We start from the raw sequence: 25,112 nt of genomic DNA, 5'->3' as shown, positions 1-25,112 counted from the left end.
CACATTAAGGCCCAAGGACCCTTAATTATATATAAGCACCGAATTTTCTCAGTGTCTTTAAATGTGTGTTCTGTAGGCCTCTTGGCTGTGATCTCCTAATATATATATATATATATAGCTCAATCTCAAGGTAAATAAAAGAAATTCACCCTGTTGAACCATTTAGGACCACATATTCTCCTAAAAGGCTTTCCTTTAACCAAGGCGATCTCACAAATTCTTTTTTTTTTTTTTTTTGGTATGTGTTCATAAAATCAAAGTCCCTTACTCTTTCCTTAGCTCAGCCATGAAATGCTAAAATATTGCCCAGCCATCTGAGGTCAAGGCCAGTCCAACTAAATGGCACATAGTAATTGCAGCTGTACTGAACAGTGGATATTTATAAAATATGATCCGATTCCAACAGATCGATCGCAAAGGTTATTTACAATTGTGAAATCGTTTCTGTCAGTTCTCAAGACAAGGCATTGTCTGAAGAAGTAATAACTATTATCTAGAAATTGTTCTAAGCCAGTTCCCCTGGAAGACCATGAAATGTGGCAGCACTGTCAGGAGCTTGTGTAGAAATTGGCTCCCTTGTGACAGTACCTTCTCCAACTGGGAACAGTGTTCAAAATAAGTTTAGGAAAGAATGGCAAAAAGGTCTTTTCTGACTGAGTAGGATTTAATTAGGGATATACTCATTTTTTGATCTGCAATATTCATTGAGTTTGGGTGGCACTGGAAATACAGAATAATAACTACATTCCTCAGTATAGTCTCTTTAAAAGAACCATCCAATGTTTCCATCCCGGTGACAAAGTATAAGGCACCTGATGGTTAGAACAGAAGGAACATTCATGTTTATGCTTTCACACCTTCCTGTGCATTCAGCTTGGAGATATATTCTTCCAAGCAAAGGACTCAGTGAAGATTCAGAGAAAACATCACCAGTGTGTAGTTGGCCACAGCATATACAGCTCTTTTCTTCCAAAACATGGCCACTGGTCACAACTGTGCAGGTAGAGCAGTGCCCGGGTATAAACAACAGCCTGCCTTCAAGGACCTGATGACAATACATAATCCCAGTGGCAAGATCTATCACAGCCCTTTGTTATGAGGTTATGATTTCAAGTCTCTAGCACTTTATTTTCATAAAAATTACACAGATGGAATTTTCTGTGCGGGTTATCCGTCACTTTATACTAGTAGGCAGGTTGTTACAAAGGAGCCTGTAGTGAGTAGTTCCTCGTTTGTCATAGAAAAGCAGCTCTGATGTAAAGGACTTGGAATTCAGGCTGGAAAACACCCTAAACATGAGATCTTGGAACAACTCACTGAATTTCTCTGAACCTCAGTTTCTTCTTCAGAAAAAAAAAGAAGAAGAATTATATCCATCTTACAGAGTAGTTCTGAAGACTAACCAGGATGCCAGGGTTAAGTGCCCAGTGCGTACAAGGTACAATGCACACACCCAGGAAAGGCAGCCACCCCCCAGGTCACTGTTCCACATCTGCAACCCCTCCTCCCTTCAACCTTCCAGCTCTTTTCTTTCTGTCTCTCATCATCTCTGGACATCAGAGGAGCTCACTAAGCTCCCCCTCAGGTGTGTAACCACTTTTAAGGTAACCACTCTATCCAAAAGGAGGATAAAATCCAAGAGGAGTGTCAAGTTAGTGAGTCAACATAGAAAATTATTTCTTCCTCTCATTAAAATAGTTCCTGTCTTAGCAGTCACCAAGATGCAGCGTCCTTGTGCCTTTCTGATCCATACTGAGGCATGTGGCTCTCATCTTCAGTATCCGCACCTTCATGGTGCAAGCTAGCTAGTGGAGTTCTAGCCATCACTTATATGCTCTAGATCTCATAAAGGAGTGCAGGCAGAGGAAGGAAGGACAAAGGAAGGAAAGAAAGAAAAGAGGGAGGAAGGGCAAAAGGGAAACACACTCTTTCCTTCCAAGAACCTTCTCAGAAGCTCCATATGACATTTCTCATAGCATCTCTTTAGCCAGAACTTAATCCCATGGTCACACCTAGAGAAGATAGAAAATAGTCTTTGATCTGAATGAATTGCAACCCCAGATAAAATTGAATGAAGTAAGGGAAATTTTTATATTGGTTAGCAACTGGCAGATTCTGCCACCAGAGAAAATCAGCTTAACAATCAGTTTGCCTTGGTTCAGAGTTAAACCCACTGGGAAGGTGAGTTGAACTACTAAAACAGGCTGACTCACTCCCCTACTCAGAATATAGAAACTCTCCTTTAGTGTCACTCCTGAATGTCAAAATCATACTGTTTTTAAATCCTTACTTTGAATCCTGTGTCCTGTGTTCTTATGCTTCAACCTAGAGCTTTTGGCAGGTTTAGCTTCTTATCCCCTGATTCTGAAATATCATCCTGTACTATGACTTTGGCACCTGACCAGCTTCTTCTGAATCCATATTTGACCTTTGATCTCTTGACTTTATCCACTTTCATCTGTCATTTACGGAAAGGGTTACCAAACCTGGAGTCCTGGCTGCAAGAGCAGAGTCTCTTCCAAGTGTATACACAGTGATGTGTGTATCCTCGTTGCCTTCCTGGAGAGAGGGACTGTAGCTTTCCTGGAAGTCCTAAGAGTATCCATGATCTCAGTTAAGAACCACTGCTCTAGGCTGAACTTCACAGTCTTCTCTGAGGCTTTGGGTGGAAGCAAACTCCCAGTTGTAAACATGGCCCGGATGAGAAAGCAAGTTCAGAGGGAGTGTCAAGAATGGGGACGCCATGTCAGCCCATGTGACAGGCCTGGCTGAGGATCGACAACCATGGGGCAAGCTACCAGCTTCCAGGAGGGGATGTCAGGACTAAGATCATGAATCAGAGTAAGTTTCGGTGTTAGCTGTGGGGTTAAACTAGTCCTTCAGACCCAGGCAAGGGCTGTCAAATAGGATGAAGCTAAGGCCAAGATGCTGGATTCATCCTAGTAAACTTCTTCCTCAAGACTGGGAATGGTGTCTTGTGACAACTTTGTCTCCTCAGTATATAAAAAGCCACTTGGCAGAGAATAGTCATTCATTCATTAACTAGTTATTGAACAGAACTAAGGCTTTTGGAATAAAAAAGGAACCTGGCATAAATAAGGAACCTGAGGTTGATGAGATCAGATGGTCTCATGATCGAACTCTCTAGATTCTTCCTCCTGATCCTGAGAGTAATGGTCATATTCCTGGTAAGACTAGTTCATGCAAATCTGGGGCCTAAATTGATTCAAATCATGAAGTGGACCAACCCTCTGGTCTTCCACACCATCCTTTCTCCCTTCCCCCTGTGGTTCCTGCACTGACTTGGTTCTGGTCCAGCTTTCATCCAGTCCTTGACAAGGTTCTGATATTATGGTATATGATTCCACTGATTCCTTGCCTTACCCTAGAGAGCCTTCTCATTTGGTACTCTGAGACTCCAGCACACAGCTGGCCACCAGTACCTCTTTACCATGCATACATTTTTGCCAACAATTGGTGGCACTGTTTATAACGCATTTGTTCAAGAATGGATAGAACCACATCATGAGTTTGCCCCTTGGTACACTCAGCAGCACAGGCTAAATCAGGAATCCTTCTCTTCTTCTTCCTTTATCAGGCCATCAGACATGAGGGAGTGTTGGTTGCTACGGTGATGGGGCTCAGAGCAGAACCAAAGCATGATTGTGACCTCCAGAGGTGATGGTAACTGAACACATGATTTCCAAGGGTCTTCCTCCTAAATTTCAAGGGTCCTCCCAAGGAAAACAGACATATTCTTTTTGAAAACAGAATTCTTCCTCCAAGAGATATACCCTGAGAATCCTGCAGGATCTTTTTGTCCTCTTTTACCACCATGTGATTAATTGGATTGTTTAATTTTTCTCCATGTTTAAAACTTAGTGTCTTCACCTGTGTCTTTGTACAACCATTGCTATCTCATTCTTGCAAACAGCTTTTCTAAATCATTAAGCTAGCAAAAATTCTCATTAGTCCTCAGCATTGGCATTCAGCCTGAATACCCTAACCAGGGATAAAATATCCCCTTATCATTTGGCTGAGTCCATCTAGGAATCTCTCTTCAGGGAGCATGGCCTGAGCCGAGCCCACAAACTCCAATGCTTAAGAAGGCCAAGCAAAAAGAAGAAAGACAAAAAGCCTCACAGTAAATATCTTTTTTTTTTCTGGCTTAATTTTCTACAGACTGACCTTCTTTGATTTCTTTTAAGCCCTGTGCCTTGGTACCATGATCTTGTTTCAATGACTACTCACTACACTGTGCTTGTGTTTGAATTGCTTTGAGAAGAGCATGGCTTTCTACCTTTAAATAAGAAGTCAAAGCTAACCTACCAGTATATCTGATGCCCTCAGTCAGCTGTGTGCCAGTTGACATTCTTCTTGGTGTTTTGGTAATTGGTCATTAGAAATCATCACTTGTAATTATTCTTGACAGGTATTGACTTCAGAGAGTTATAGAAACCTAACTGTCCTTAGGGATCATCAGTAAAAAACTATGTAGATAATTATATTGAGATCTTTAAAATATGGTCCATATTTCCAATTAGCTTCATGGTTAGCTTTCGGATGTTTACATTGTTCTTAAAAGATAAACTTTGGTTCTGGGTTTTATAGATTCTACAAGTATGAAATTGGCAGTCTCTTTTTTAAAAATGTTGCAAGCAGATTTTATATAGAACTTAGAATATTTTTTCAATTAGCATTTCCATCATCCTATGCTCTTAGAAGTGAAAGGAACCCAGAAAAGTCATTTTATTTCCTTCTATTTCTCTGGGTGGACCACACCTAAGACATTCCTTTCAGATGAAAGTCTATTTTGTTGCTGAAGTATCACAGAGCAGGTATTTCCACCACCTCTCTCAGTAACCCAGGCTGGTTTCTGATATTTTGTGATTAGTGAGTCAATACCCTACTAGGAAATGAATTGTTTTAGTGGTTTTGAACATCTGTTTTTCAAACCTAAGTACAAAACTAAACCAGTGATCTGTGTTCTCCAAATAAGATTTGACTTCTTTATTTGCTTTTTTTTTTCACCACCTTTCCAGGTTTACATATGAAATTGCACCAGTGTTTGTCCTCATGGAGCAAATAACACTTAAGAAGATGAGAGAGATAGTTGGATGGTCAAGTAAAGATGGTGATGGGATATTTTCTCCTGGTAGGTTTCTGTTCTCTTTTCCAGACTCTCCTCAAGGTTTGCAGTATGGATCCTTAGGATCTTTGAGAACACTAAACACAAAGTGAGTTTGTAGGAGAACAATGACCTGAAAAATATGATTTTTCAATAGTTCTGCCTTCTTTGTCAGAGCAAAGGCTAGCAAGAACACTACATTCTTTGTGTTCTAACCAACCAAAGGCTGTTCTAAACCTGTACAAACTGACAAAGGCTGTGTCTAAACCGTGCTAAACAACTCTGGTCTGATGACAGCAGTTTGATTAAGCTGGGGATTAGGGAATCAAGATTATCAGTGGCTTGATCAATTTTGGCCAAAATAGTATATTTACTTTAAATCTGTAGTTCAGTATAGATACAATAAGAATCTTTAAAACAAGGACAGATAATTTTATAAGTAGGAGGGAGTTTGGAGCGGTGTCAGAGACAGCGTGATTGTATATGCTGTGCTTGTGCTTAGTCACTCAGTCGTGTCCGACTGTTTGCGACCCCATGGACTGTAGCCTGCTAGGCTCCTCTGTCCATGGAATTTTCCAGGCAAGAGTACTGGAGTGGATTGCCATTCCCTTCTCCAGGGAAATCTTCCTGACTCAGGAACTGAACCTGGGTCTCCTGCATTGCAGGCAGATTCTCTACCATCTGAGCCACTATGAGGAAAAGAAGAGAAATAAAAATTGCAATTGTCCAGGCAATTCATCCACAGAATTTGCCATTTAATAATAGGTAACTAATGCAAACATGGCTCATCGTTTGTTGTCCAGACATACCTGATGAGCTCAGTTCTCCTTGCATCTTGACTTAAGTAAATATGAGTTTGGTCTTATTTTAATACACTTGGAGTTCTCCTAAATGACTCAATAACTCAGTTGGGCTGTTCTTTCAGGACGGTACCCAGGCAGTGTCACTGCTTCCATAGGCTCTGTTACTCTCTCTTTCTCTGTCTTTCTGGCTCAGAGAAAAGATTCATCTTTGTCCAGTAAATAGTCTGAGCAGAATGTAGGAGCAGGAAGGTTGTAACTCACCTATCTCTGCAGCCGCTGCTGCTGCCATCTCTTACATTGCTGTCTAGGCTTCAGGTGGGACGGGCACCAGAGTAAATGAATCATCTCCAGCCAAATTGCCTTCATGGCTTTGTTAATGAGTGTGATTATTTGTATTTCCAGGCAAAGGGACCAGAGGGAAGCTCTGGCAATAGGGAAGCCAGCAAAACCTATCAGGATATTTTCCTTCCCCTTTCTGACTTCCCTTGTCTCTTAAGATACCACATCAGCCTTTGTTGTTAAAAACAGTAACGAGGGCGTCCCAACAGCTCCTACTGTGTCTTCTTGACGATAGGGGGAGCCATATCCAACATGTACAGCATCATGGCTGCTCGCTTCAAGTACTTCCCGGAAGTTAAGACCAAGGGTATGGCGGCTGTGCCCAAGCTTGTCCTCTTCACCTCAGAACACGTGAGTTGGGTGCACTTGCTCATGGACTGTGGTGTTTTCCAAGGAACTCTCTAACATCTAATGTCCGGCTTCTGTTTGTTGCAGAGTCACTATTCCATAAAGAAAGCTGGGGCTGCACTTGGCTTTGGAACCGACAACGTGATTTTGATAAAGTGCAATGAAAGGTAGGCAGGGGAGAGTGAATATTAGCTTCTTGATGTATTAAATGTGCTCATCTGTTAAATTTGTTTTATTGTGCTTAAGAACTGACTCAGTACAGTGTGCCAAGCTGCTAATGGTCTGTTGAAAATATCCGATTAAATTACTTTTTGCTGCTGCTGAAGTTTTTTTCCATGTGCAATCTCATTGATTCTTCATTTTAATTTCTCTCCTTTTATTATAATTACAGGGGGAAGATAATTCCAGCTGATTTAGAGACAAAAATTCTTGAAGCCAAGCAAAAGGTATGTACTCTATGATGTATCTAAATACTGGTGAATACAGATTTTTAAAAATAATCTTTCTGCCTCTGACAATAAAAGTCTTTGATGATATGAGATAATTTTATTGTGTTTCTAAAATTCTTTTCTCAGATGTTTGCTTATTTTTAGCCTGTGTGATGACTTGGCTTTAAAGCTGTGTCTACAAAGTATCAATTTTTTAATTTTGAAAAATGAGAAATTCAGTCATTAATCCACTGGTTCTATATTCATTGTGCAAAATGATTAGTTTGATGTACTTCAATAAATCCATTATCCAAGTCTCACAAAGATACAGCCTAATTGAGGTTTTTTTACATGCTATTTGTTAGGTGTAATCTCATTTTAACAAATATTATTTAAGGTTAGGATTCTATTTAGCAAATTGCTTCCATGCTCTGGCAGATGGCCCATGATAATTGGTGAATTCAGCCTCAATAAGTTCTATTAAACAGAAAAATCACACAGAACAGATATATCACTAGGCACTGCCAGGCAGCTGTCAGGCCATTTACCAACTCTTAGTTGTTTTGGTTACATTCTTGTACCTCTTTCTCTAACTGTGGTTGTTTGCCTGGGTCTCAGCAGAGGCATTCGGAGAAGGTGATGGCACCCCACTCCAGTACTCTTGTCTGGAAAATCCCATGGATGGAGGAGCCTGGCAGGCTCCAGTCCATGGGGTCGCGAAGAGTCGGACACGACTGAGCGACTTCACTTTCACTTTTCACTTTCATGCACTGGAGAAGGAAATGGCAATCCACTCCAGTGTTCTTGCCTGGAGAATCCCAGGGACGGGGGAGCCTGGTGGGCTGCCGTCTCTGGGGTCGCACAGAGTCGGACACGACTGAAGTGACTTAGCAGCAGCAGCAGCAGCAGCAGAGGAAATAGAAATGTCGCGAGGACTGAGCAAAGGGAGAGGAGGATCTCCTAGGATTCACAGACTTTCCCAAGCCTGTCTGAGTGCTATTACTCTGCTTTCTCATTTATTTCTTGTTCACACCAAAATTTTACTGTATCTATCCTTAAGGAAATAGTGCATAGATCTGTTTTCAATAACCAAACAATGCTTCCATACTATTATTACATCAATACACTTAGAACAGCACAGGTTCTAAAATGTAGTATTGTCCAGATGGCATTCAGATACCCGCCATCACTCCAGACATTTATTGTGACTTTTTCTTGTTTTATTGTTTGCCATAGAACTTGTCACTCTTAAACATACTATTTATTTTTCTTATTTAAATTTGTTGATTGTCAGTCACTCACCATTAAAGTGCAGACTCCACGAAGACAGAAGTCTTTGTCTTTTGTGCTCACTGCTGTGTTCCCAGCATCCTCAGCAGGGCCTGGCACATGAATGTCACTAAAAATATTGGTTGAATAAATGAAGGAATGAGTGAATGCATCAACGGAGAGTAGTCCCACATATAGTATCAGATACACACCAGCTTAGCTGATCTCTGTTGGAAATGAATGCTACTGCAGTTCGTTGTGTGGAAAGGAGGGAGGTTAGAAAGACTAATCAGCCTGTCCTTCTTATAGGGTTACGTCCCTCTCTACGTCAATGCAACTGCTGGCACCACTGTTTATGGCGCTTTTGATCCAATACAGGAGATTGCAGATATATGTGAGAAATACAACCTTTGGCTGCATGTCGATGTAAGTGCTGTAACTCAGAGTGGCCTGGGCCCTTCGAGGGGTGGAAGCAGCTCTGCTTTATGATTTTCCTCCAGCTTCTCCCATAGCCTCTCTCCCCACCACATTTCTTTTGTCCCCAGCAGGCTGTTCATGACAGGCGTACACCCAGGCCTGTCTGTGCCCTGGGCTTATTCAGTCCTTCCTGGCCAATTTCTGTCTTCTATGGTTCAACCTACAAGTTCAACTCTATCACTTTCCTAGAAAGCTTCTGAACAAATGGCTGTAGAGTAAAATACAACTGATTTCAAAGGGGAAAAAAATGTAAGATACAATGTGTAGAAATTGGCCATGAATCTGAATATGGACACTCAGCTGTCTGCCTTCAGTCCAACCATCTATGACACTTTTCTTAAAAAGAAAGGAAGGAACGAAAAGAAAAGACAGGCATATCTGGTACATGTAGGAAAAATAAGGCTGTATATGGAAGGTGGTATCAATTAAGAGATTTTGTTCCATTTCCTAGGAGCATAAGAGGTAGATTTTCACATGTGTGACTGTGTTTTTTTTTTTTTTCTCTCTCTCTCTCCATTCTCTCATGGGTTTAACTTCTTACAAGTGGACAATGGGATTATCTGCCCTGATATTGGACAAGTGATTACAAAGTCTGTTCTTATGTCACATGGTGTCCCAGGCTATTTGATCAACATGCATCAGGGAACCCGCAAAAATGTCCTGCTCTTGAAGGAGCAGTTGCGGAAAATCCAAGCCCACCAGGGCTGCTGCCTTCCAAGGTTTTCAGAAGCCCTTAGAGTTCTACTCTGGGTAGACTCAGATGGCAACCTCTAGTCCTGTGTGTTCCTGCTCCCAGAGCCCCCCAGGGGGTCATCTCAAGTGTCCCTGGCTTTCTAGAGCACTTTAGGCCTTGGATCTCAGCTCCACAGGTTCAGCCCCATTTATCTGTATTACTTGCATGGCGACCCTGACATTAATCTGGAGGAACTTTTGAAGAAGATGTGATAAATGATGAATAAGTACAATTGCCCTTGGTGGAACAGTCTGTGTGGGTTCTGTTTGTCAGAGGAGCTCATGTTTTTCACCATTTACATTCTCATCATGTTTTGCTAGAGGTGTGGTGTGACCGGGCTCAGACTCATCAGTGTTGCTCAGTGTCCCTTTCCCTCTCTTTTCTCTGTCCTCACAGGCTGCCTGGGGTGGCGGGCTGCTCATGTCCCAGAAGCACCGCCATAAGCTCAGTGGCATCGAGAGGTAAGGGCTGAGCACAGGGCCTCCTCCATCCAGGCCATGCAGCACATGGTGTGCTGGGTCCACTGATGTGTCTGCCCTGATTCCCAACATCTTATTCTGTTGAAGCTCACTTTTGTTCAGCAGGCACTGATTGAGCACTTACTGTATGCCAGGCACTGGGGAATCAAAGATGATGGATTTCCTAGTCAAATGAGTTTTCGCCTCAGTGAGCTCACAGTTTAGTAAAAGAGAAAGACAAACAAAGAGTTACCACACCCTGTGATAAGCTCAACAGCAGACTGATTGCAAGGTGCCTGAGCAGGAGAGACGAGAGACTTACCAGGGTGGGCATTTGGAGGCTAAATGAGAGTTCGTTGAGGGCACATGAAGAGGTGCTGATTTAGTTCATTCTTCTTTCTCACTAAGCTTACATTTCCCACTAAACTGAGGATAGGGCAGGACACTCAGCATGCCTTACTTACTTATTTTCTTGTTTAACATTCACATTCAGTGGGTGTTCTAAGCCAAATATGATTTTGACCTAACTCCTAAATATTGACCTGAAATGAACTCACATAGATTCAATGATTCGTTCAGCAACTATTTACCGAGCACCTGTCATGAACCAGGTACCTGTCTTCAGCCCAACCACCAGGCATTCTTCTAAAAATGTGTACCTGGCACATTAAAAAAAATAAGGCAATATATGGAAGGTGGTGTCAATGAAAAGATTTCCCCTCCTGAATCTTACTGCCCAGTGGCCTGGACATAAACAAGGAGGTGTTTCATCTGCCGAGGTGTGGTATTTTATACAGGATAGTCAGAGGCCCTTCTAGGGTGGTAGCGTTTCAGCAGATTCTGGGATAAATGGAGATAGAAAGACAATACAGGAAGAATGTTCCAGGTGGTAGGAAGGGCAAATACAAAGGCCCTGAAGAAGGATGTTCATGACAAGCTGGAGGAAGGACCATCATCGAGGCCACTGTGGCTGGAGCAATGAGAGAGCAGCAAGAGCAGATGAGGGTGGAGAGGCGGACCGGCAGCAGACGTCAGAGAGGCGCTCCAGGGGGCCAAGTGTTCTTACCTCTCCTGTGCCTCACCCCCTGCCTTTCAGCTTGGAGGGGCCAATATCTGAGTGAGTGGATGAAGCGTAACTTGCTGAAGCATAGTTATATGAGCCTTAACTTGGAGGACAAGATCTTATATGTAGATGGGCCGGTCCAACTGTACTTTAAATTTCTCAGGCAATTTCCATTTTCCATCTGTGAGTCAAGCGAAAACTTGAAACATTTTGCACTAGACTTTTCCTTTTCTAACATTTTAAAGCACGTATGTCTTCTGAAAGAAACTGAATCTACATCATATGTTACTACTTTCCACTTGTAGCACCGAAGAATGATTTACGTCAGTCCCTTAGGACATTCAAAAAAAATGTCAGATATTTTGTGAGATCTGTGTATAATTGTTTAATGGTTCAGTGCATGATAACTGTGAGAAACTGGATTAAATTCATTACCTTGTAAAATATGGCTTCATGCTGATGCTTTTTAATGAGATAACATTGAGTCACCTTACAACTTTTCATAAGTCTCTTTCATAAAGATTTTCTTTATTCATGTGGTGGAAGGTACTTCAAGCCTTTCCCCTCTTTGAACAACAGTATAGACTCCATAGTCAAGTATACACTACATTGTTTTCCCTCTATTGGATCTAAGCAAGATGAAGAGGTTAAAAATTCTCATCAGGAATTTAGCTCCAGGGAGAGCAGAGGCAGTGTAATTCCAAGCCAATTGCTATGTCTGGGGAAAACATTCTTCACAGGTATTAAAGCACAGAGCCCAGCTGTGGGCTAGGCCATTGGGAAGGAGTTACCCAAGTTTTAATCGTCATACATTACACTTGTTTGTTTCTATAATGTCCTAGCTAGTGCGCTCCTTAACCATTTAATTGTGTCTGACGGAGTGATGCGGTTGCTAGGAGACCATGCTTGTTAAACTACCACTGCAGACTAAACAGGCAAGATTATGTTTATTTAGCATTTAAACAATGCTACTAAGTAGTCCAAGTCCAGAATTGTCCAGCTGATCCTTGCTTTTGTGTGTCAGCCTTCATACTACCTTATAAGCAAGTAGGTCAGCATCACCAGTCCGATTTATAAGAAAAGGAAGGCAGAAAGAACCTGAATCTGTTGCCTAGAGGCAGGCAGTCTAGTAGAGAGGTTATGAACAGTAGACTGACAGTTAGACTCCCTGAATTTGAATCTTGACTCCAACACTTCCCAGCTGTGTGACTTTGGGTGATATATTGAACCCTCTTGTGCCTCACTCTCTGCATCTAAAATAGAGGTGGCAGTAGTCGTTATATGATAGGGTTGTTGTAAGAATTAAGTATTTCAGGCATGGTTATTAGCACTGTATCTACTAACTCATTTTACTAACTTTATTCAATTCGTTGCGGTAGATGTTATTCTCCCCACTTTACAGTCAGGAAAACTGAGGCACAAAGGAGTTGTGTAACTTCCCCAAACCAGCAAATGTCAGAGCCAGGTTTCAGACCTGGGTAATCTGGCTTCAAAGCTTGAGTTTATAACCATGACACCACACTGTTAAAATGCCTGTAATGCTCTTGGTATACTAGGAAACATAATAAATGCTCTTCATAAATGTTAGCTAGTATTAATAGCAGTTTTTTAGAAGAGGCAGTCTGCTACTTAGTACTCTGAGTCTGCCCACAAAGTATTTATTTACCACTTATTGATCAGTTTAGGGGGCTTCCCTTGTGGCTCAGTTGGTAAAGAATCTGCCTGCAATGCAGAAGACCTGGGTTTGATCCCTGGGTTGGGAAGATCCCCTAGAGAAGGGAAAGGCTATGCACTCCAGTATGAGGTCAGTTTAGGGGACTGGGCATTGAAAACGTGCATTGACTTGAGTTGTGGGGGGTGATGGTTTCCTCAAGCGGACAGTTGCCGCTTGTTGACCCCTGCACCTTCTCCTCAGAGTGTCATATGCTTCTTTCAGGGCCAACTCTGTCACCTGGAACCCTCACAAGATGATGGGTGTGCTGCTGCAGTGCTCTGCCATTCTTGTAAAAGAAAAGGTCTGTCCTTCCCCTAGAGATGAGCTAGTGGCCTGCACACCTTTTAGAAGGCATGAGAAGGGGAACGCTTGGAGGTCTTCTTACAGTACCTGTTGAGGAACTCACAAGGCTGACAGCCTGGCTAGGCCTGCCACAGCTATTGTTTCCCTCCTGTGTCTGTTAGGCTTCAGCTAACCCAGCACCTTCACTTGGCTCTTGCTCTGCACTATTCCTTCTTCCTTGTTCAGTGCTCAAGGCCCTGCCAGTGGAGGAAACCACAAGGGCATTATTTCATCCCACATTCCTTCTCTCAAAAGTGAGAGTGATTGGCTGAGCTGCCGCCTCTCACCTTAGGATGAAAAGAGGTGGTGGGGACATACTTCAGGTTCTGAGCGTGAGTCTGTGGCCCCAAGAGCTGAAACAAATTACTCAGAACCACAACTACAAATGTCAACTCAGGGCAACAAGGAACGTTGACCAAAAAGCTGTGAGTTAGTAGCCTGTTCTCTTCTTTAAGAATCTAATAATGGAACCCTGCCCTGGAGAGTTTTGTTCCTTCAGGAAAACTTTTGCACACTGAAGCATTCACAAAGCCTGTCTCTGTCCTGTGGCAGCCACAAATGCAGATGCTCCTTACTCCACTCCTAAGTAGAGTGCCTGTTAACTTCATAGATGATCTGGGAATGGACTGGAACACCTTTTAGGGGGCACTTTGGGAAGGAAGATTCTTCTACACATGAGACCGTCCCACCCTCTATAGGAAGTTTATATCCCCAACTCCTGCCAACTGAATGTCATAGCACTTCCCAGTCTGTGAAATAACCTGAAACAGTCACACACATTTCCAAATGCCCCTTAGAGGGACAATAGGGTGGGCCCTCATGGTTGGCATCTGAGACAAAAGATAGTTTTCCAAGTAGAGTGACAGAGGAGAAGGGGCAAAGGTTCTTCCAATGGTGGTTTTAGAGAAGGACATCAGGACAAGTGCAAGTCCTCATGAGATATTAGAAGAAAGGTCGTATGTGACCCCAAGTCCAGCATGCCTTGTTTCCAAGCCATCCACACTTCTGTCCTGAGAATACAGATTTCCATGTGTTGATTTTCATGGCAGGGTATCCTCCAAGGATGCAACCAGATGTGTGCGGGATACCTCTTCCAGCCGGACAAGCAGTATGATGTCTCCTATGACACTGGGGACAAGGCCATTCAGTGTGGCCGCCACGTAGACATCTTCAAGTTCTGGCTGATGTGGAAAGCAAAGGTACGAAGAGTGGCCTTCAGCAAATAGAGCAGAAGTGTAATGTGCACGGGCTGGCTGGCAAAAGAGAGGCAAAGCTGTATCACAGATAATTCATTATGTGTGTAATCAATATCTAGATAATTGAGTTAACTGTATTTTCTTTGCTGGTGAATGAAATAACTTTATCCCTTATGTCAAATTCTCTCTCTTTCCATTCAGTTTCAATTTGAATTAGCATGACATTTTCTTTAACTTTCTCTTATAAGCACTAAAAATTTTGCCAAGGGCTTCCACAGCAGTTCTTAGGGATACTGAAATTATTTAGTGCAGATGTTGAGAAAGAGATAAAGATAAAATTATTGCATTTTTCTGTGCAGAACCCTGAGTTGTTTTATGAGGTCTCGAATGATGGGATGTATATGCCAGTTTTAAGTTCTATATAAATAACAACCTATTTCATACCCTCTTCTAGAAAATGCATACTTGATTCTAAGAAATCCTAAACCGAAGCATGCTGTGTCTGTATTCATCAGTCTTTACGGCTGCTTTCCTATGTCTAGAAGAAAAAAAGCAAGCATTTGGAATTTCCCTCAAATTTTGGATGAGGAAAAGGAATACTATGTGACTATTTGTTTCAAAAGTATTTTTATGTAGTCAAGTAAAGGCAATTTTGATTTCACAGCTTTAGATCACCACCATCATTTTTCTTTATCTACTGTAAATTAATTTTAGTAAGTTTCAAGATTAGGTCTACTGATACCAAAACAACAAAGTTTTCCAGCCAAACATCTAGTTAAATGTTCTTCTGTAGGAAGAATTTGATGGATTATTAGTGTTTTTCCTCACTAAGTCATTTTGTCTTGATATAGAAATAGTCTGAATTTGATTTCTACCACAAAGTAATCACAGGTATTTTAAGCATATAAATAGCCATGAATTGTAGGAAAAGAAAGAGCCCTATGATTCAGAAATATAATAACCACATGGCCTGTCTCAGTAATTTGTGCCTTGGTTTTGCCTAACAATAACCCCTTGAACCATCTGCCGGAAGTTTGGCTCACAGTGACTGGGTTACCAAGGTGGGATCCTGGTGTGGGCTTCATTCCCAAGAGGAAGGCAGACTGGCCCAGGCACGTGCTCCGCGATGACTGCTGCTTTGCCAGTGTTGGCTTGGCCCGGGTGCATTAGCAAGCCACAAGCCTTGTGCATCTGCTCTCCTTGTTGACGCCGACCCACTCAACACCCCCCGCGCTGCTGTCACTAATCAGCCACGCTAGCTCTGGAAACTCAAGCTCAGTCAGTCTGTCAATACTTGGAGCTACTGCCGTCTCAGGGCATGTCCTAAGACCACTGCTTCCCCTTCTGCCTGCCTGCCTTCACCACAAAGGGGTAATACGATGTTATGTGGAGGGGAGCCTGTCTGGGAGTGAGGGGGATGTGTTTGGTTGGGACTTCCTTCTGGGGAAGGTAGGTTCCAAAGTACTATTTCTCCAACTCTCTGAAGAACCAGTTGGGTTTTTCTTTAACCTGTCATAGACCAATACAATAAAGATGAATTGCTAGAAAAATGAAATAGAAAGCCATATGAAATATAAACATCAATTTTATTTTATTTTTTTTGTGAACAAGTTATGAAAATTTTATTGAGTGGTGTGTTGATCATTTTTTAACCTTTTAGTGTCTATGTTTTCATGAAGTAATTTTTATTTTATTTTATTTTTTAACTTTACAATATTGTATTGGTTTTGCCATATATCAAAATGAATCCGCCACAGGTATACATGTGTTCCCGGAAGTTTGGCTCACAGTGAATTGGTTACCAAGGTGGGATCCTGGTGAGGGAGCAGGGAGGAGGGTTCAGGAGGGGGAACACATGTAAACATCAATTTTAAAAATGAGATTCAGTAGATGTAAAATTACTCTGTCAAACGGCCATAGAAGTTTCTTATTGCTTAATCTCAGTTTCTCAACTCATCTCATCGTGGACTGGTTACAGTGTATGTCCGTAGACGACAGTTTGGGTGGCAGCAGCCTAAGGCAGACCAAAAATGGGCTTCAGGCTCAGGCTGTGAATTACTAGCAAGAATCTAAAAGCCCTGTTGAGGATAACTGCCCAGAGACTAGAATGCCTTCAAAAGAGATTTGGCACATGTTATCACATACAGAGCTGTGAGAAAGCCACACACATTCAATGAGATGGTTCTTGCTAACCATCTCCAAGAATACTCTTCTGTATATTTCTGATAGATAAAGACAGCAAAGCCCTCTCAATGCCATCACAGGGAAATGCAAATTCTCACCAACAAATATGACTTTCTTTCTTTTTTTTTTTTTTTAAAAAACAGGGTACAGTGGGCTTTGAAAATCAGATCAACAAATGCTTGGAACTGGCTGAATACCTCTATGCCAAGATTAAAAACAGAGAAGAATTTGAGATGGTTTTTGATGGTGAGGTAAGCTGTCTGGACTAGCTATATCAAATATCTATTGAGGGAAGATTACAGAGGGAAGCTTCTGAAGCTGTAGTGTCCCACATTACCAGAAGCTGCTTCTGAATTTTCATTCTATGCACTCTCGTTTACTTCCCTCTGTGTTCACAAATGTTTCTTCCAGTAGCATTGGGACAACTTTTCCCCTTCGCCTCTTCCAGAAAGGTGTAGTTCTCAGCCAGTCCTTTGTAGACCAGAGGGCTTTCCTTGGCAGGTCTGAATCCTGTATCATTCTTGGAACTTAGAGTGGTGTTGTACCTCCGTGAGAAAGTGTTCTTCAGTTCCAAGAAGCTTGTGGGATGGGTATACCGATCCCAGACCCTTGTCTCCCAAGACTGGTCCTAAAATGAAGTTGTACTTTACATAGATTCGTTATGAGGAGAGCAAGATAAAATGCTCTCTGCCCTGAGTTCAGATCCACACTGCATGCAGTCAGGTGCTTGTTATTCTGCTGTTGGCTGAGTGCCTGTTGTGTGTCTTGCCCCAGACTGGGAGCTTGGTTGTAGAGTAGTGACCAAAACAGGTACCATCTCTCCCCTATTGGAGTTCACAGCTGAATAAAGAAAGCTGGAATAGGAGCCAGTGCTGAATAGAAGAAATTACACTCATAATCCAGTGTAATAAAACACTGCCTGCATTCAACTCAGTCTATTTATCAGGCACCTAAACTACTAGTAACACTCTGGAGAGTCGCCAAGTGAACAAGAAAGAGCCCTAAGCTGTTCAAATCCATCATACAGTGCTCGTGCGTTTCACCTCTGGGGCCTCACGCTCATCACTTACACTATTTTAAATGTTCCACTAGCAGGTTAAGACGAATGTGATGTCTCCAACCCATGAAAGGTAGGCACAGTGATGGCAGACAGCAATTAGGAAGGAAACTGGAAAACTGTAGCAAGAATGCAGAAGGACTCAAAAAGCATGAGGGTCCTTAGGGAAGGACCACTGAACAATCCAGTACATCTCAGTAAGCCCTGTCTTACAGTTTAGAACCAGTATCAATGTTCATTATGATAATCCTGAGTAATCAGGAGAAGGTTTAGTATTGATAGAATAAAGTCAAAACATTCAGGACCAAAAATATTAACAATGCTTTGAGCATCTTCTATATATGAGGCACTACAAGATGGCAAGATGGATAATACCCTTTATTGAAATGATCCAAATGTAGTTTTTTTAAATATTTCGGTGTTCAAAGGTGGGTAACTTTAATCATCGAGAAAATTGGTTATGGGAAATAGCTCTCTTCCCAGATATGATGGGATAAACCGGGCTTTGTTCTCCCAAGTATAGAAGTAACATGAAGCCTTTTTGAGGGATGGGGTGGGGAGTTAGAACAGCTTTCTCTCAAGTTCTCTTAATTTTCTGTTTTGTTTTTTGCATGCTTGTTTGTGAAAATCGCTACAGCCTGAGCATACGAACGTCTGTTTCTGGTATATTCCACAAAGCCTCAGGGGTGTTCCAGATAGCCCCGAACGACGGGAAAAGCTACACAGGGTATGGAATCTCTCCTTGTCTCTTCTAACCCTCTGCAGTTTCTCTGGCTGGTCAGAACATCCTCATTCTAGGGGTCTGTCTGAACAGAAAGAAATGAAAGCTAAAGGTTTGGGATGATACAGAGACATCTTGTTATATTCTTCTCCTTGGGTCTGAATTGTCCCCACTGTGGTTCAGATGCAGTGGGAATTTCTAGGGAATGCATCCCTACATTAGGTTGGTGTTTGTCATCAGAGGGGTTATGTGCTGTGCAGTTGAATAATATACATATTCCTTGAAACTTCCATACCAAACCATGTCTATTAAAATATCTTTTACTAAGTTTGAGTCAACTCTAATGCTGATTCATTCTAGTTACTGGTTTCTATATCTAGTTTATATGTTACTTATAGTTGTTTGTATTTAACTTATATACTATTTCACTCATCTAATCATTCAACAGATATTTGGTGAGCAGAGTTCATGTGCCAGACAATATCCCAGGTGCTGGATTACTGTATGGAAGTCTTAATTTGTATTGTTGCCCCTGTGAATTTTTCATTTTTGTTTTTTTGACTTTATTATCATTGTCCTGTGTCTGACTTTTGAAATTCAGTTGCACAATGCTTTCTGTAGGAATGTATGATTGGGTAGACTTAAATAGTCATTAGTGGCCATCATCAAAAAACCTACAAATAATAAGTGCTGGAGAGGGTGTGAACAAAAGGGAATCTTCCTATACTGTTTGTGGAAATGTAAATTGGTGCAGCCACTATGGAGAACGGTATGAAAGTTAGCTATGAAAAGAATAAAATAATGCCATTTGCAGCAGCATGGATGAACCTAGAGATTATCATACTAAGTGAGGTAAGTCAAACAGAGAAAGGCAAATATCCCATGATATCACTTATATGTAGAATCTAAAAAATTATATAAATGAACTTACAAAATAGAAGCAGACTCACAAGCATAAAAAACAAACTTATGGTTACCAGAGAGGAAAGAGGGTAGGCGGAAAAGACAAACGAGGAGTTTAGGATTAGCAGATACACACTACTATATATAAAATAAACACAAGATCCTGCTGTATAGCACAGGGAGCTATATTCAATAGCTTGTAATAATCTATAATGAAGAAGAGTCTGAAAAATAACGTGTGTGTGTGTATACCTGAATCACTTTTCTGTCCACCTGAAACTATCACAGTTTTATAAATCAACTGTTTATGTCAATTTAAAAATTAGTCATTAGATACTAGCCATTGAAGAAACTTGGGTGTAAAATACTTCTTTGCCTTTGTGTGAGTGTAAATACATGATGAAAAGCAGGTTGCTCTTTTTTTGCAACTAAGAAATGGGTTGTATTATGAAAAAGAGCATGGTGTTCGTATCGACCTTGAGTTTTGTCTTGTGTTTTCCCTTACAAGGTGGCCCCAAAGATCAAAGCCCTGATGATGGAATCTGGCACAACCATGGTTGGCTACCAGCCTCAGGGGGACAAGGCCAACTTCTTCCGGATGGTCATCTCCAACCCAGCCGCTACCCAATCTGATATTGACTTCCTCATTGAGGAGATAGAGAGGCTGGGCCAGGATCTGTAACTGCCACCCACAGTACATCAGTTTCTGGGACTTCCCTTTCCCCTCCGCACTCTAGAACAAACCTCTATACGTTGCTGAAACACATAGGCCATTTCATTGAGGGAAAACAGAATATCTTGAAGAATACTGTTAAAACCTTCCTTAAGCTTATTAGAGTTAGCCGGAAATAATGTTCTTTTTCAAAAGTTGCACATTAGGAACACAGTATATATGTACAGTTATATATACCTCTCTCTATAAATACACGTCTGTCTAGTGAGTGTGGTAATAGATCACAGCATGTCTCCCGCTCCAAGAGAATCCATTTTACCTTCTTCCTCAGTAACTGAGGGGCCAAACATGCTGCAAACCAGCTTGCCCAGCCGCCCCAGAAAAGATGTTTTTTCAAAATGCTGTGTGTTGGGGACCAAGGAAAATGCTGTTGGCAGGTGTTGACCTCACCGTCAGTATTTCTCCCGTCTGAAGTCATGATGGATGAGAAAAAGAGCCACTGGGTGACAAGCGTCCCGCCCTCCCCGTTAGGATCCTGTTAGGGGGAAACAGTAGCAGAGTCGTTGTTCCAGGTGTGCTATTGCTGTATATTTCTAGTTTAATTTGTGTAGGTTGTGCATATTTCTGTTGTTTGTCCTTAGGAGGGGGAGGGGAAGAATATATGTAATGATCTCAATGACTGTTTGTAGGTAAATGAAATATTTGCTTATTTATATTCAGAGATTTACCATGTTAAAGAGGTGTCTTGTATTTTCTTCTCATTTGTAATGTATCTTATTTATATATTAATGCAGTAAGTTCTGAAAATTGTTTATGGTATTTTCGTGCACTTGTGAGCCAAAGAGAAAAGACTGAAATTAGTAAGACTTGTATTATATTAGAGTGCCCTTAAAATAATGATTTAAGCATAACTTTACCATCTATAAAAGAATTCTGATACTGTACATAACATCCTATATATGGAAATCCCGAGACTTACATAGCATCTGCTCTTCTATTGCTCTGTCTGGCTGTATGTTGGGTGTTCTCTATGCTTTTCTAGTAACTGTTGGATAATAACTAGGTCTTCTGTAATTTTGTAGTAGTTCATGACCAATCTCTGTGACTCCCTTAGCACAAACCTAAGGCAATGTTTCCGAAGACTCTGAAGATCTCAAACTGACCAGGCTCACAACTGTTTTTGAAGAAAGGAAATTCACACTGTGCATTTTAGAGTATGCAAGAAGACTATAAATAAATAAAAATATTCTCTGTGGAGAATTTGAACAGATTTTTCTTTCAGTATGTGTTTCATGCAGAAGAGAGAGGTTTCCAGTTATGGTTGCTGGGATCACCGTAGCCCATTAATGCTCACCAGCTGACTTCAGGTGATGGTCAATACCTTTATTAGGTTGGGACTCAATCCACAGTCTTAAGATTCCCAAGCCCCTTATCTAAAAATCATTGGGATTCTAATTAAATAAAATTTGTGGTTCACACTCGGAAAAAGAAAAATCATTCCTATTTTTCATTTTCCTATGTGTATCTTGGAGTTCCATTCATTCATTCAACAAATTTTTATTTTTCTGTTACAGGCACTGTTCTAGAACTAGGATTGCAGAAGTGTGCATGGCTGAAAAATTTTGCTTCTCATGGGCATCTTCCACCACTTGGTATCTACAGTATCTGAATACCTCTAAGAGCACAGAATTGTGCCTTCCAGCTGCGTATGCTTGTACAGTGGGCCCAGTTCACTTCCTCAAGAAATATATTTTGGTGCTGGGTCATTATGAAATAGAGACCATTCTCTATGAATATTCTGTTAAGCCATGATAATACCATCTCACTCATTTGGAATATAAGGAGTTCCCTATCTGGCGCTTGTAGGGATTAAATGTCATTTTTAATAGCATGTCAACTGCACAAGTAACCATTGTATTAAACAAACTAGACTCCATAGGAAAGTGATCTTAAAGTCACTTTTTTCCTCTAACTGTTCCTTCATATCCCCTCCGAAGGAGGGGTTGATTGTTTCCATGCCTCTATTTGAGTTCAGGCTAATCACATAGCTTTCCTGGCCTCTCAGGCACAGAACAGCCTCATTTTAGAAACTGAATGTCCAACTCTGTGTAATAAGCAGGACCTCAAATTGGTATCCAGTATAGAGTTCCTCCCTTGATCCTGCTGGTACTGTTTCAGGCTGCAATCCACTGGGGGTGGTGGGTACGTTGTGTGTCCAGTGTGGCAAGGCTGATGGTCAAGATACAGTCAACTTCTTTTTTTACTCTTTTCAGCTACTGTATTTTCCCATCTACAGTCAGATCTAGGGAGAGAAGGGGTCAGAGTAACAAAGGCACAATTTTAGATAATTGTTAAATTGTCAGTTGGCCTCCAGGCCCCTGGTCTATGACATTTTTTTTCTCATGGGACAATATTTTGAGAAGAAATTTTTAAATTAAGATATAATTAAGATACTGTAAGATTCACTCTTTATAGTGTAATATGAATTTTGACAAACCCATTCAATAATGTAACTATCACAATACCTAGAACAGTTCCATCACACCCATACATTGTCCCACATCCTTTTGTGAGCAGCACCTTCTCCAACCCCTAATTCTTGGCAACCTCTGATTTGTCTGTGTCTAGAGTTTTGTTTCAGAGACGGCCATGGCACCCCACTCCAGCACTCTTGCCTGGAAAATCCCATGGACGGAGGAGCCTGGTAGGCTGCAGTCCATGGCGTCGCTAAGAGTCGGACATGACTGAGCGACTTCACTTTCACTTCATTTTCATGCATTGGAGAAGGAAATGGCAACCCACTCCAGTGTTCTTGCCTGGAGAACCCCAGGGACGGAGGAGCCTGGTGGGCTGCCATCTATGAGGTCTCACAGAGTCGGACACGACTGAAGTGACTTAGCAGCAGCAGCAGCAGAATTTTGTTTCTCCCATTTTGTAAATAGAATCATATAATATGTAACCTTTGGGTCTGGCTTCTTTCTCTTAACGTCATGCATTTGGAATTCATCCATGTTGTTGTCGGTATCATTTGTTCATTCCTTTTAGTACTGCGTAGTATTCCATTTGTATGAATGTACAGTTTATCTGTTCTCTCATATAAGGAAATTTGGGTTGTTTGCAGCCTGGGGCAATTAAAGCCACTATAAACAGTAGGGTACAGATTTTTGTGTGAACATAGGTTATCATTTAACTTGGGTAAATAACTAGGTGTAGGATTGCTTAATCCTATGGCAAGAGTATGTTTATGAGGTAACTAGTTCCAAAGTGGCTGTACCATTTTGTATTCTCACTAGCATTGTAGAAATTTTCTAGTTGCTCTATATTTTGCTGACATCTGGTGTTGTTGATTTTTAAAAATTTTAACCATTCTTTTGTTGTTGCTACAGTTTTATTGAAATATAATTCATATGCCATGTAATTCACTCATTTTAAAGTATATAATTCCCTGGCTTGTAAACTATTCACACAGCTCTAAAGCCATCACTCCAGTCAAATTTAGAACATTTTAATCATCCCACAAAGAAACCTCATACCCATCAGCAGACATTCCTCATTCCCATATACGTATCCTCTCCAGCCACTGGACTCCACTATCCGGCTTTTTGTCTATTCTAGACATCACATATAAGTGAAATCACACAGTATGTGTAGTCTTTTGTGACCAAATGTGACTTCAGGTGTTTTCAAGGTTTATCCATGATAAAGCATTCATCATTACTTCTTTCCTTTTATTGCTGAATAATATCCTATCACACGGATACACTACTTTTTTTTTTTTTAATCTCTTCATCAGTTAACAGACATTAGGGTTGTTTCCACTTTTTGACTATTATAAATAATACTAGGCTTTGCGGTTTGGCTCAGATGGTAAAGCATCTGCCTGCAATGCGGGAGACCCGGGTTCAATCCTTGGGTTGGGAAGATCCCCTGGAGAAGGAAATGGCAACCCACTCTAGTACTTTTGCGTGGAAAATTCCATGGATGTAAGAGCCTGGCAGGCTACAGTCCATGGGGTTGCAAAGAGTCGGACACGACTGAGAGACTTCACTTTCACTTTCACTATGAATATTTGTGTACTGGTTTTTGTACTGACATTATGTTTTGTATTGTTTTTACACTAATAGTGGTATCTTGCTTTGGTTTTAATTTGCTTTTTTATGGGGCACTTTTGAAAGATCCCACTGGAGTCCTTCTACCTCATCGCACATGAGGCATCAAAGTCTCTCCTCCTGTAACCACTTAGGACTCAGCCTCTCAGCCCTGGGTCCTTGGCCATCCACCCTGTCCAGACCCTATATTGGTACCCCGTCTCTAGATAGTACTCTTCGGTGGAATCTCTTTTATTTAAAATCAATTATGTGGGTTACATAAGGAGAGCTTTTAAAATATACACATACAGGATAAAGAACGACTATCACAAAATACTTGAGTATTCCCTGCTCAGCCCAGGAAATAGAACATCATCAGAACCTTAAGAGCTCTCCAACTCCATAATGAACTCTTCCATAACTAGATGCTCTCCTTTCCCCAAGAACTAGATTCATTATTCTGAATTCTGTGTTAATCACTCTCTTGTTTTTCTATATAGTTTTAATATGTATATATAAATCATTATTGTTTAGTTTTACTTGGCTTTGCACTATATATAAATGAAATATTACAGAATATATACACTTATGACTTATCCATCTGTTCAACATTATGATTTTGTAGGGCCAGTGCTCACCCATAAAGAGCCTAAAGGCACCCCTTCCTTCAGGGATAGACTTCCCTGTGCGAGTGTTTTCAGCTTGGCATGTGGTGCGCATAATAGATTCTAGCACCTACTGAGCCTACTCCACAGCCTGCAAGCACAGCCTTGTGTGGCAGCCTCATGTTTTTGAGATTCACTTTTGATGATGTGATAATCCATTCATTTTTATGGTTGTAATGCTGTTTCACTGGTATGAATATACTTAAGTTGGTTTATTTCTTCTAGGAGGGTAGTATATGATTTTTCCCCCAGTTTTTGCCTTTAGGGACAATGTTGCTATGGGTAGTCTTGTTTTTGTTTTTTCTTCAGTTTAAAAAAAAAATTATTGATGAATAGTTGATTTACAATGTTGTATTAATTTCTACTGTACAGCAAAGTGATACACGTATGTCCATATACATATATATGTATGTATATATATGTATGTGTATATATGTATATACATATATATGCATATATGCATATTCTTTGTCATTATGGCTTATCACAGGATATTGAATATAGTTCCCTATGCTACACAGTA

At 41.1% G+C, this 25,112-nt stretch overlaps 1 protein-coding gene across 3 annotated transcripts in view; it reads left to right on the top strand.

Annotated features, from left to right (window-relative positions):
• GAD1 (glutamate decarboxylase 1) overlaps positions 1 to 21,318 on the top strand; it is a 40,101-nt gene extending 18,783 nt beyond the window's left edge. For all 3 annotated transcript variants that reach the window (XM_027557992.1, XM_027557987.1, XM_027557977.1), the window contains 11 exons: positions 5,043 to 5,155; positions 6,506 to 6,621; positions 6,706 to 6,785; positions 7,010 to 7,064; positions 8,625 to 8,741; positions 9,922 to 9,986; positions 12,983 to 13,061; positions 14,152 to 14,301; positions 16,626 to 16,733; positions 18,177 to 18,266; positions 19,672 to 21,318. In XM_027557992.1, the coding sequence (XP_027413793.1) occupies positions 5,043 to 5,155; positions 6,506 to 6,621; positions 6,706 to 6,785; positions 7,010 to 7,064; positions 8,625 to 8,741; positions 9,922 to 9,986; positions 12,983 to 13,061; positions 14,152 to 14,301; positions 16,626 to 16,733; positions 18,177 to 18,266; positions 19,672 to 19,845 (1,147 nt within the window). In that variant the 3' untranslated portion in view covers positions 19,846 to 21,318. The remainder of the gene's footprint in view (positions 1 to 5,042; positions 5,156 to 6,505; positions 6,622 to 6,705; positions 6,786 to 7,009; positions 7,065 to 8,624; positions 8,742 to 9,921; positions 9,987 to 12,982; positions 13,062 to 14,151; positions 14,302 to 16,625; positions 16,734 to 18,176; positions 18,267 to 19,671) is intronic.
• Positions 21,319 to 25,112: the final 3,794 nt, after the last annotated feature.

The sequence above is a fragment of the Bos indicus x Bos taurus genome, chromosome 2, assembly GCF_003369695.1.
Source record: "Bos indicus x Bos taurus breed Angus x Brahman F1 hybrid chromosome 2, Bos_hybrid_MaternalHap_v2.0, whole genome shotgun sequence".
Lineage (NCBI taxonomy): Eukaryota > Metazoa > Chordata > Mammalia > Artiodactyla > Bovidae > Bos > Bos indicus x Bos taurus.
Note: the sequence above shows the minus strand (reverse complement) of the source record. Positions and strands in the feature narration are given on the sequence as shown.